At 41.7% G+C, this 12,896-nt stretch overlaps 1 protein-coding gene across 2 annotated transcripts; it reads left to right on the top strand.

The window, feature by feature from the left end:
- Positions 1–4,571: 4,571 nt before the first annotated feature.
- emc10 (ER membrane protein complex subunit 10) lies at positions 4,572–12,594 on the top strand. 2 transcript variants are annotated; one of them, XM_083931829.1, is made up of 8 exons: positions 4,572–4,706; positions 4,842–4,908; positions 6,634–6,746; positions 8,394–8,507; positions 9,298–9,482; positions 9,723–9,816; positions 11,494–11,591; positions 12,065–12,594. In XM_083931829.1, exons 1-7 carry the CDS (start codon positions 4,614–4,616, stop codon positions 11,578–11,580), a joined length of 753 nt encoding a protein of 250 aa, XP_083787955.1. In that variant the 5' UTR covers positions 4,572–4,613; the 3' UTR covers positions 11,581–11,591; positions 12,065–12,594. The 2 variants fall into 2 exon arrangements, with proteins under 2 accessions (XP_083787955.1, XP_083787954.1); XM_083931828.1 differs by lacking the exon at positions 11,494–11,591.
- The last annotated feature ends 302 nt before the right edge of the window (positions 12,595–12,896 follow it).

The following is a 12,896-nucleotide window of genomic DNA, read 5'->3' on the forward strand; positions in this document are numbered from 1 at the left end:
TGCCCATAAGTTGTGTAAAATATTTTAAAAATCCTGCATTAATTCCTCAAACGGTCATTTTAGAGAAAGGTTAAATGTGGTTTAAAATATATATATATATATATATATATATTAACCTGCAAGTTGCACTTTAAGCCAGAGGATTTCCCTGCTACCATTAACACGGATATAAATGTGCTTAATATTATTTATTAACAAATTAAGTGCACATTAGCAGCAAAAAGAAATAAAAAACACTTCCATGTAAAGTGCATACTGATATTTTAAAATGGGATATAAAACCCGAGCCGGTGTTGCAAACAGAATTTAAAAAAAAAAAATGAGCAGATCGGATTTTGGATCGGCCTCACTCATCCGATGTTCGATCCACGTATCGGATCAGTGCATCTCTAATTATTAGGACTTTTAATCATGAATAAGTCCTATAGTGTGGTCTAGAACTGCCCTTTATGTAAAGTGTCCTGAGATAACGTTTGTTATGATTTGGCACTATAAATAATATTGTATTGAGCAACATGGTGGTTTGGTGGTTAGAACTGTCACCTCACAACAAGAGGGTTTCTGGTTCGAATCCTGGAAATGGAGGTTGCATGTTCTCCCCGTGTCTGTGTGGGTTTTCTCCAGTTTCTCCAGTTTCCTCCCACAGTCCAAAGACGTGCAGGTGTTAGGTTCATGGGTGACTCTAAATTGCCTGTAGGTGTGAATGGTTGTCTGTCTCATTCGTCTCTATGATATGACTCCAGCCCCCCCGCGACCCCGACTGGGACAAGCAGTTGAAGATGAATGCATGAATTATACTAGGAGCCTCCCAGACACAGGTGAGTTCAGTCGCTGTGCGCGTGTGTTAACACCTCAGGCAGGTGTTTGGACTCAGAGGCAAAAGATCAAACAGCCACTACCACGACCATCCTCCTCCAGGTTTGCCCCCCGGTCACAGTTTCCCACAGATAACAAACAACATTTGTGCAGAAAAGTCAAATCTAATCACAAGAGGTCGTTCCCGTAGCAACGGTCCACCCCAGCTGGATGAAGACGCAATATGAATGTGATGCTGATCTTCTCGAGATGAGTGAGACTGTAGTTTTCTGCCCTGTGGTACAGACTTACCCCCTAAAAAGGACCATTTAGGGAAATAAAACCAGGCTGAGGTAGAGCACAGAATGCTGACTAAAGAAATGAACTACCCAGTTCATCACAGGGCATAAATATGTGTTATTAAGCTGATAAAATGGCACTTTTAGAGGCCTTTGGAGAGGGGTAGGGTTTGGGTGAGGGGAAGGTTGAGGGTCTTCTCTGGTCTGTTAGCAGCCTCTGCTGGTCCTGGATGTGTCAGTGCAGGATCAAGGGGTGACGGATACTCCCAACATGTCTATATTAGATACAGTTCATCGTTTTTTAACATCAATGAGAGTGAAATGGTGTGTTTGATATATTGTGTTTGGGCTGACAGATATTAAACTATTAATACAATAAATTTATATTGCTCTAAAAATAAATATAAAAGGGACAGAAACCGGTGGATTGCTTACTCCAGGTAGGGAATGAGTCCTTACCCCAAGTGAAGGAGTTCAGGTACCTCTGGATCATGTTCACGAGTGAGGGGACGATGGAGCGTGAGTTTGGCCAGAGAATCGGAGCAGCAGGGGCGGTGTTGCAGTCGCTCTACCGCACCGTTGTGATGAAAAGAGAGCTGAACCGGAAGGCAAAGCTCTCGATCTACCGGTCAATCTTCGTTCCTACCCTCACATATGATCATGAAAGCTGGGTCATGACCGAAAGAACGAGGTCGCGGGTACAAGCGGCCGAAATGTGTGTTCTCAGGAGGGTGGCTGGAGTCTCCCTTAGAGAGAGGGGGAGAAGTTCAGCCATCCATGAGGAACTCGGAGTAGAGCAGCTGCTCCTTTGCGTTAAAAGGAGCCAGTTGATGTGGTTCTGGCATCTAGGGAGGTGTTCCAGGCTCGTCCAGCTGGGAGGAGGCCTCGGGGAAGACCCAGGACTAGGTGGAGAGATTATATCTCCACACTGGCCTGGGAACGCCTCGGGATCCCCCAGTTAGAGCTGGTTAATGTGGCCCGGGAAAGGGAAGTTTGGGGTCCCCTGCTAAAGCTGCTGCCCCCGCGACCCGACCCCGGATAAGAGGTTGAAGATGAGATGAGATGAGATGAGAAATACTAAATTATCGTATCAGGCCAAATAACTGAGAACACTAAGTTGTTTGAGCCCTCACAGGCGTTATCTGTCTTTTTTTATATCCTTTGCTATAGACAAAATATAGAGCAAACACTAAGCCGAAATAGAAATCCAAACCTCTTTAATTCGCCGAGGAGGAAAAAATGACATAATAAATTGCTGCTGATGCGTTACAAGACAGCAGCGCACATACAGACCCGGTTCATTAGTTGAATCCTGTCAACAGAACAGAAGAGGAAACTACACGTCAATAGCAAAACCCTAAAAATACTAGTTCAAAGACTGATACTGTTCCCGTGCAGCAGCTCTGGCAACAGTAGATGACAACACTGACACGTTCACAACACAGACCGAAGTGAAAGTAAGTTGATATATATATTGAGAGGTATGCATAAACAACATGCATGCAAGTAGGTCAGCACATACCTTAAATAGCTCCGAGGATGCTCACATTAACTGTGTGTACGTGAGGGTTAGGAGGGAACGGTGACGCTGGCTGTGATCTTTAAACAAACGTGTTTTAGTGCGGTTTTTTTTCGATTAAAAGAATGATAATGCATAACTTAGAATGGCAGGTAAAACAAAAAGCTAGATTAATAAACTGTAATGATTTGTTACAGGTAGCGACAGGCCGACAAAAGCTCCCAGAGGAGTATTTTAAAACACATTGGCTTTTATATATACAGATATTTATAATTTAAAAGAAAGAAGGAAACGAAAGGAAAGGAAAAGGGAACAAAGATTTACTTTGCATGTATGTTAGAGACTTTTGAGAGACTCATTATGGAGTGGAGGGTCACGAGAAAGCAGATCAGAATTGTTAAAATTAGAATGAAATCATGAAAGTGCAATTCAATTTAGTCAATTTTATTTATAGTGCCAAATAATAACAAAAGTTATCTCAGGACACTTTACAGAGTAGGTAAAGACCACACTCTATGACTTATTTATGATTTACATAGACCCAACAATTCCCCCGTAGAGTACGGTGGCAACAAAAACCTTCCCTATAACAGACAGGAACGTCAGACAGACCCAGCTCTGTGGAGGACGGACATCTGTCTGCACTGGAGGGAGGAAGAAAAGGAGAGAGAAAGAGAGAAAAGACGGACAGATGGACAGAGAGAGAGACAGGCCCAGAGATGCAAACAACCACAAAAGTTGGGTTTTTTGTTTTTGTTCCTGTCTTTTCACTTTGGGGCAGATGCCTTGATACACTGCACAACTATTGTACTTTTTCTTGTTTGATTTCTGCAAAATTCAATTAAAAATGTGGGGGGGAAAGTAACAGCAACTATAATAATATCTATAGTAATGTGAATATTACTTATATGTTATGGCAGTTAATATAGTAGAATAATAGAAACAACCACAGCTAAGGTCTCAGCAGCGGAGACTTACAGCCTGACAACACCTTTCTTATCAGTGACACCACTTTTTCATGTATCAGCGGTGTCACTGGCTCAAACAACCCATTCAACGTGATGCCTGTCTCAGCCTGTCTCAGCCTGCCGCCAACCTGTTCACCTGTTCCACCTTTGTAAGGAACAGAACCACCGCACTGTTCATGCGGGCAGCGGACTTCACAGAGTCGTGCCCGATCATCTCACCCACAGCCAGAGCGACCTCCTCCACGCTGCTTGATGCCATCCCAGCTCCTCGAAGGGATGACAAACAAAAGACACACAAACACTAAACTAACCAAGAAAAAACAACAACAAAAGCCACTAAACTAATACAACTATATAAGAAGAATAAGAAAACACACTATTTGTGTTTATATTGCTAATTTTATTTTATATATCTCATCTCATCTCATCTTCAGCCTCTTATCCGGGGTCGGGTCGTGGGGGCAGTAGCTTTAGCAGGGGACCCCAAACTTCCCTTTCCCGGGCCACATTAACCAGCTCGAACTGGGGGATCCTGAGGCGTTCCCAGGGTTCATCCTTACTAGATGCCTGAACCACCTCAACTGGCTCCTTTCAACGCAAAGGAGCAGCGGCTCTACTCCGAGTTCCTCACGGACGGCTGAACTTCTCCCCCTCTCTCTAAGGGAGACTCCAGCCACCCTCCTGAGGAAACACATTTCGTCCGCTTGTACCCGCGACCTCGTTCTTTTGGCCATGACCCAACTTTCATGACCATAGTTGAGGGTAGGAACGAAGATTGACCGGTAGATCGAGAGCTTTGCCTTCCTATTTTTATAATATTATTAATATTAGAATTATTATTATAATTTTATTATTATTATTATTTATATCTAAGAATGAAACCTGAAGTACATGAAGCCTGGTGCTACAAATTCCAATACAGTAGGTGGCGGTGTGAACTTTAAACGTTGGTTTGCGCTCCACAAATAAATCAGAGAAGAAGAATGTTGTTCTAGTTCGCTTGACTGGCTTCCGGTGTCTATTTCTGTCAAAATGGCTCGTCCTCTACCATTTAAAATTGCCGTTATTTCCACTGTTTTTTTCGCTGTTTACACGAATTTTGTATGTTGTAACAACGGTAGAAGGGTAAGTGTAAAATTAAATTAATTTAACTTTAGCAACTGACTGCGGTTAAGCGGAACCGGCGCCTGTTAGCCAAGCAGTTAGCATTAGCTTTTAGCCGATGTAGAATAACGGTGTTTTCTGTCTTTTTATCATCAGCTTGGAGATGTCATGGAGACTGAATACAGTGGCTTCTCTGTTCCTCTTGAACACTCATTTGAAGTCGGTGAGGGAGTGTTATTTTATTATCATTATGTTGTATGTTAAGCTAACGAAGCAGCCCTGTGCTACCAGCGCTAACGCCATATCCGGAAGGACACACCAGACTCCACTCACAAATCTATCGATTTAATATGTTTTGATGTGTGTTGAGGTTAATTTACCTGGTTTAACACAAGTGGAGGTGTTTTCAGAACATTTAACGTGTTCTGTGAAATTCGGCATGTATAAAAAAACCTCTCAAACATTGTATTTACGTTTTATATTCAGTTATTCATTGATGCAATCTGCTTTGTTCTATTCTTAATGTCTTTATTTTCAGATTATCACAAATATAATACACACATAGAACAGAGAAGAATGTATATAAAGGCACTCAATTCTCCTTTTAATTCACAAAACAATTTTAAATTATAATGACGTAACATAAGAGTACCTGGATACCCAATGAAATAAAAAGGGAAGACAAAACAATACAGTGGATTTATGTCAATCTACTAGTTCATCAAGGGAAGCATCACATCCATAAAGCTAAATCCTCCAAATCTCCACCAAACTTTAATCTCATCAAATTTGAATTCCGTAACTATTTTGAGTCTATCCAGATTATCAATTATTCATTCATTCGTCCATCTTCATCCGCTTGTCCCTGTCGGGGTCGCGGGGTGCTGGAGCCGATCCCAGTTGACTTCGGGCGTGAGGCGGGGTCCACCCTGGACAGGACGCCAGTCTATCACAGGGCACATAGAGACGTACAGAGACAGACAACCATTCACACCTACGGGCAATTTAGAGTCATCAATGAACCTAACACGGGCATGTCTTTGGACTGTGGGAGGAAACCGGAGAACCCGGAGAAAACCCACACAGACACGGGGAGAACATGCAAACTCCACACAGAAGGGCCCCAGCCGAGATTCGAACCAGGAACCCTCTCGCTGTGAGGCGACAGTGCTAACCACCACAGCACTGTGTCGCCCATTATCAATCATAAGAAATGTAATTATACCACAGATAAGTTACATGACTTTCCTAAAGATTTCTAACAGTATAGCCCGCGTCTTAATTTAAGTTCTTTACATGTATCTATTTTTACTTCATTTATTGTCTTCTTTTTCTCTATGCCTTTGTATCTTATTAAGTATTCTTATGTAATGTCGTTATAATTGAATATGTATTGTTTTCTGAAAAGAACTGACTCTTTACACACACATCTATCTTTGTCAAGTACAATGCCACACTGTTGTGTTTGTACTATATTTGTTCAAATTGCAAATAAAGAATATTAAAAAAACGAAATAAAAAGGTATAGAAAAAAACAATAAAGCAAAAGTAAGAACATACAAAGAAATTAAGTTAAAAATTGGGCTATATTGTTGCATTTCTTTAAAAAACAAACAAACATGTAACTTACTGTTTCAGTGGTATAAGTACATTTGTTATTAATAATTTGGATAGACTCGAAATAATCACGAAATTCAATTTTGAAGGGAATAAAATTTGGCCGAGATTTGGATGGTTATGAAATTAGTAAGTTGACGATCCACTGTATTGTTTTGTCTTTGTTTTTATAGCAGGAAATTACGTCTTTGCTTCCAATTTAATTAAGTGATTGTAATGAAAGTTAGAAAAGCTCTCAACTTTTTTCCAGAACTTCAGAGTCTACTGACACTCCCAGAATAAATGCACAATAACTCTGTTCTTACTGTCTGCTCCGTCCTCCTTGTTTCAGATGATGTAGCGAAGTTTCGAGTGCGCGGAGCACTGGTGTTGAAAGCTGGAAGGGAGCCTAGCGTCTCATTAGGCCAGAGCCAGCTATCGGAGGAAGACAGGACCAAACTGAAGGTGATGGGATAGGGTTTATATATAGAGACGCTACAGCTGCAAGAGGATATAAAGAAAATAAAACTAATAGATATCACCTTGAAATTGACCCACTCGATCACTTACACTGAGACGATATCTTTTTTTTCTATTACAAGTTCTGAAATTTGACGTTTAAATTTGTAAATGACGCATTATATATTATGTAGTATGCTCACAGTCATGACCGAAAGCACGAGGTCGCGGGTACAAGCGGCCGAAATGGGTTTTCTCAGGAGGGTGGCTGGAGTCTCCCTTAGAGAGAGGGGGAGAAGTTCAGCATCCGTGAGGAACTCGGAGTAGAGCCGCTGCTCCTTTGTGTTGACAGGAGCCAGTTGAGGTGGTTCAGGATCATCTAGTAAGGATGAACCCTGGGCGCCTCCCTAGGGAGGTGTTCCAGGCACGTCCAGCTGGGAGGAGACCTCGGGGAAGACCCAGGACCGGGGGGAGAGGTTAAATCTGCACACTGGCCTGGGAACGCCTCAGGATTCCCCAGTTAGAGCTGGTTAATGTGGCCCGGGAAAGGGAAGTTTGGGGTCCACTGCTAAAGCTGCTGCCCCCGCGACCCGACCCCGGATAAGAGGCTGAAGATGAGATTAGATGAGTATGCTCACAGACAGCCACAAACCAATCCTGCATTTAACCATAATTTTATTTGAATTTAATTCCCATTTCCAGCTCTAACATGAGTTCGTACAGGTGCTTGAAATCCTTGGAAATGCTTGAATTTTAATTTTGTGCTTTCAAGGTTTGAAAAGTGCTCGACTTTTGGATAAAGTACCCAAAAATCCTTGAAATGGACGTTTCTTTCACAACAAAAAGCTATAGAATAGAAATATAATTTAATTTCTCATCCTTCTGGTATTAAGAAACAATTTTAGTTGTAGTTGTATATATTAGTTCTATATCATAATACCATCTATTTTGACGTGATTTTAATAAAGTAAAATGAGGAGGAGGAGGAGATCTTCTTCTTTATTAATCCCGGAAATTAAATTTTTCACTCTGTTATTATACAGGTTACACACACACTGGCCTGAAATACACACACATGCACAAACAGGACCTATATACATGCAATTAATGGAGAGATGTCAGAGCGAGGGGGCTGCCAATGGATCAGCGCCCTGAGCAGTTGGGGGTTCGGTGCCTTGCTCAACAGCACCCCGCCAGTGCCCAGGAGATGAACTGGCACCCATCGACTGAGCTACTGCCGCCTGGTAGAAATGTGTAATTTACCACAACTGTAAGGTGCTGGAAAAGCTTGAAAATGGCCCTTGAAAGTGCTTTAAAAGTGCTTGAATTTGACCCCAGAAAACGTGTATGAACGCTGTCTAACACACAGTCACACGAACAGCACATAAACATGCAATGATTAAAAGCAAAAGTATGCTCTTTTTTTTTACCCATGTTGGTGATTACTGTATGTATTTAATCTGGGCTCATTTCACATTAAAAAAAACAATTGCACAAAAGGATATTTTTATAAATGTCCCTGATTTTCTTTTTTTAGATGGTGTTGCACCCCACATATTGTTTTAATTTCTTAATAATAATTTGAATAATAAACATACAACCCTTGGTCAGATCCGCATGCGTCTCTAACACTTGTTTTTCCTTCTTCTTCAGGAAGTGGCTGCAGTGGATGGTCTGTACAGGATCAGAGTGCCGCGTGTCTTCCTGCAGGCCGACAGACAGACGGAGCGGCAGATGGAGGGTTACCTCACAGCGTTTGTCAGAGCTGTACGTATTTCACTCATCCTCACCAGGAAGTAATGCTCAGAAAAACATACTACCTAACACTGCTCAATAAGACTGCGTGAGGGGCCGAGAGAGTTTTAACACATGCCGGGTTTCATCAGTGCTTTAGAAGCCGAGCTGCTCTTTGGTTTCACTTCTCTCTAGTTTAATGTGATTTCTCTGTTTGTGAGATAAAAATAGTTCTCTCAGTGCCTTAAACAAAGGCACTTTGGGTTGTAAAAATACCAATTTTTTCACGTATAAAAGAGGAACTTTAGGTACAGATTCTGCTTTAGATGTACATTTTTCATAATGGGGACATTTTTAGTATTTTGTTTCTAAACAAGACTATGCTTGATCTGATGATGACTATGTTTAACTGAACTTTATTAATTTCATTTATAAAAGATATGAATACTTCTTCCACCGTGAGGTGTTTATACTGCATGTTTTTCATTATAAATGGTTTATTGCCATGTATATGTTTGCACATATAAGGAATTTGACTTGGTGATGATTTAGTGCATAACAATAAACACAAGATGCAAGTATAAGAGACATATGATGTTAGAATAAGAACATTTACAATAGATTATAAACAGAGATCTATTATTAAAGTGTCTGTTTTTAATGTGGAAACTATCGTCCAGGGGATGTAAAAGAATAATATATAATATAATAATAGAAAGGATGAGACGTAGACTGGAAGTTTGAATCCAAGATTGATAGAAATCTTCAGGAAACCTGATTTTAAATAGAAACCACAATAACATGAGCCTGCTCTGATCCTCAGTGTGCCATGGTTGAGTCCCACCTGAGCGACGTCATCTCCCTCCACACTGACGTCTCTGGGTACCTCATCGGGGTCTCCATAGTGACGTTACCCGGAGCCTGCAGGGGCACCGAGGTCGAGGACGAGGTCGATCTTGAGGTTTTCAACACCACACTCAGCGTCATGGCTCCTGTCAACGCACCAGGGTCGGTCCTAAATCATGCATTTTAATTGTTGAATATCTGTAGCTGTCTGTGCATCAATGAAACCCTCTCGAGTAGCCTTTTCCGATGTCTGATTCAGTTCTTTGTATCTTGGCGTAGCAGTTTTGCCTCATTTCCCAGCAGCTAGAACACGTCCCTCTGCACCGATCACTGCTCTGCCTTTTCAGACACACTTTCTCATTTTGGGGTTTGTTTCAATTCTAATTGGCAACTTTCCCCCAGACCTGAGACGGCTCTGTTCCTGGAGCGAATGGAAATGGAAACTGAGAAGAAGGGGAAGAATCCACAAGAGCAGAAATCTTTCTTTGCTAAATATGTAAGTACTCATGCTGAACACTTTTGATACGGCCAGTAGGCTGTGCCTGAAGCTATCCTTCACTGACTGGGCTCTGACTATTGTAATGGCCTGTATGATCTGAAAATGCTTATTATGCTCCTTTTTTATTTATTTTCTTACTCCACCTTAACCTTTCTTCTATGCTTGAGACACGTGTTTCATTTGTCGCACAAAAGTAGGAAATTCTTTTTGTGCTCCCCTTTTCACTTTCTGGTTTGTCAGTAAACCTCCACACTCATGCAGTGTTGTGCAAGCTCAACGTTTCATATGAAATGGTTTTATTTCCCAAATGGAAAAACAGATTAAAAATGGGCTAATACTAGAAATAGAAACAGTTTGTTTAAATAAAAAAAATCCACAAAACAAGTATATTAAATACCAAATGACAGTGGTTAGAAATTGGGGGGTTTAATTAAAAGCAATATCAATAAATATTAGTTTGAGCTGTTTCTTAAAACTGTCAATGGAACTTCCGTTCCGAACCGTCGGTGCATAACTGTGGTTACAGAACATGAGACGTTAAGAAGAAAATCTGTAAAAATGTCAGAGGGAACTGACACTCAGCCTTATATCCGCCAACAAACACCTGAATGTTCAGTGTGGAGCATTTAGTGTGTGTCTAATATGAGCAGGGAGTTGTTGTAGAAGATATCCAGTTATAAAAGAGTGGCGTCTAAAAGTGAGTGAAAGGGTCCAACACTGTGAAAACGTTCCAACATGTTGGAGAGAATCATCCAGCCCTTTCTGCTCAAGTCTGTGGGAAAAAAGTGAAAACTAGTGAATGTAACGTTACTAATCTGGACCGAACCGGTTTAAACTGGACTGGAGGACCGAACCGGTTTAAACTGGACTGGAGGACCGAACCGGTTTAAACTGGGCTGGAGGACCGAACCGGTTCAAACTGGGCTGGAGGACCGAACCGGTTTAAACTGGGCTGGAGGAGCAAACCGGTTTAAACTGGGCTGAAGGGAGCAAACCGGTTTAAACTGGGCTGGAGGACCGAACCGGTTTAAACTGGGCTGGAGGACCAAACCAGTTTCCTGTCTACACCTGCTGGGGAGATGCAGTAGTGACCCGGATGTAACTCCAGTTGTATGAGGCGTGCTCAACCTGAATATTTCACATAGAAAGTAGCCTGACATGTTTTATTTTCCTTTAATGGTGTCCAATAATAAATAAACTCATCAATAATCGTTGAAACCGTGATATTTCCTCTTACAATACCTGCGATATCTCACAGTCCTGTGATTGTTCTGCTTTGCTTTCACACCATAAAGAAACCGCACCAAAGTCTGTTTGGAACTGGCCCCAGACCCCCTTTGTTAGGTGGTCTAGGGCCCAAAAAGGAGGGTCCACTCCAAACCCTTTTCAGCCTGAGCCCAGCTCTGTCCTGCCCTCGCTGCTGTAGTTATCCAAGATGTTTCTGCCCACAAAGTTCAGTTTTAAACTTAATTCAAATCCGTGTTTGTCTAAAAGCAATGGTGAGATTCCTTTGACATTTAGAGCTGTTAGTTGATTTTTTTAAACTGGGGCTTTTGTGACCTGTCTCTTTGCTCGTCTGTGCGTGTGTGTGTCTTTGCTATGTTCAGTGACCTGTGTTGACTCTGTGCTGCATCCTGTGACCGTGTGTTGACTCGGTGCTGTGCTGTGTTCCAGTGGTATTTGATTCTGGGAGGTGCAATCTTCCTCATGGTCACCAACTCAGCACAGCCCCCAGCAGGGGGAGGCAGAGAGCAGAGCTGATTCCCACTGAAGTACTGTTTTCTTACTCGTGGCTTGTTCTGTCCTCCTTCCTCCTTTTTGTCAACTTATTTATTTAACATCTAAGCAACATGACTAACTGAAACCCGCAGCCTTCTTTCCCACTTGTTCCCTCTTTAATGTTTTTTGTTTTTCAGGTGCAACGCCAAATACATTCCAGACTGATAAATGCAAAGCTACAATTGGAAGCCTCCATATTAAAACATCAAGAAATCTGAAATCTTATTTGCTAGTGTGACTACGTTGAGCATGTGTTTGGTGTTGACCCTGACCCTGTCGACCCTTCTTCGTCCTCTTCTTCTTCTCTCACCCACTTTTAACTTCTCTTCTGTTCAGAAAATAAATAGAAGCTAATCTGGGATGACCAATCTGGGGCTGACCACTGTGATCGCACTTTTAAAAGTTGTTGTCCTTTAAAAACAATTATTGTCGTATTTACCTCCCATTGTTCTCTTGTCCTCACCAGTGGATGTACATCGTGCCGCTCGTCCTCTTCCTCATGATGTCTGGTGCTCAGGACCAATCGGGCGGAGGAGCCGGGGGCGGAGCGGCCAATGGAGGTGGCCGATGATCAATGACGCACATTTAGCGAACAATAATTCTCTGGAACAGATTTTAATGCTGTACATAACGCTATTTAAATAGGACAAATGCCTGTCGCACACAACTTAAACTTGTACAGCATGGAGGACGTATTGTGCCCTGCAGATGACTGCATTTTTAATAACTAATGTGAAAATAAAAGTATTTATAACTTGACCTGCCTTTTTTGTATGTCACTCCAACTGAAGAGTTTCAGAATTTAGTTCTTAGCCGCAGCTTCTCTTTTGTTTAGTTTAACATCAGAAGAATAATAGAAAACTAAATGAAATATACAAACAATAGGCAGTAGGTGCGTGGTATATAATCAGAAAAAAAGATCTGATTGTGGCTCCATATTGTAAAATGGTAATCATGGTTTTAGTGTAGACAGTATTGTGGAGTGTCATTTACGGTTGGACAAATGATGTATTTAACGTTTCTAAATCTCAAAACAGTCTTGATCTAATAAACTGGGTCTGGGTGCAAAGGTGTGACTCGTGTGGATTCAATGAGCCCAGTTGTCTTCATGTGTGATGATGTATGTCTCCATAGTAACCGTGTCATTGTAGTGAGGGCGTTTATTTTTTTGTCTAAACTGAGCTGTTGTGACCTCAAGGATAATCGCAGACTCATGAAACTTGACAACCATAAACTAGAGCCCTACATTAACCAGCTCTAACTGGAGGATCCCGAGGCGTTCCCAGACCAGTGTGGAG

Source organism: Echiichthys vipera (assembly GCF_963691815.1).
Source record: "Echiichthys vipera genome assembly, chromosome: 17".
Lineage (NCBI taxonomy): Eukaryota > Metazoa > Chordata > Actinopteri > Perciformes > Trachinidae > Echiichthys > Echiichthys vipera.

What these genes read in the sequence shown, in the direction of transcription:
- emc10 (XM_083931828.1), top strand. Translation starts at nt 4,614, where the DNA reads ATGGCTCGTCCTCTACCATTTAAAATTGCCGTTATTTCCACTGTTTTT. An exon ending in AAGACAGGACCAAACTGAAG is followed by an intron (nt 6,747 to 8,393) that starts GTGATGGGATAG and finishes CTTCTTCTTCAG; the next exon opens with GAAGTGGCTGCAGTGGATGG. An exon ending in TCACAGCGTTTGTCAGAGCT is followed by an intron (nt 8,508 to 9,297) that starts GTACGTATTTCA and finishes TCTGATCCTCAG; the next exon opens with TGTGCCATGGTTGAGTCCCA.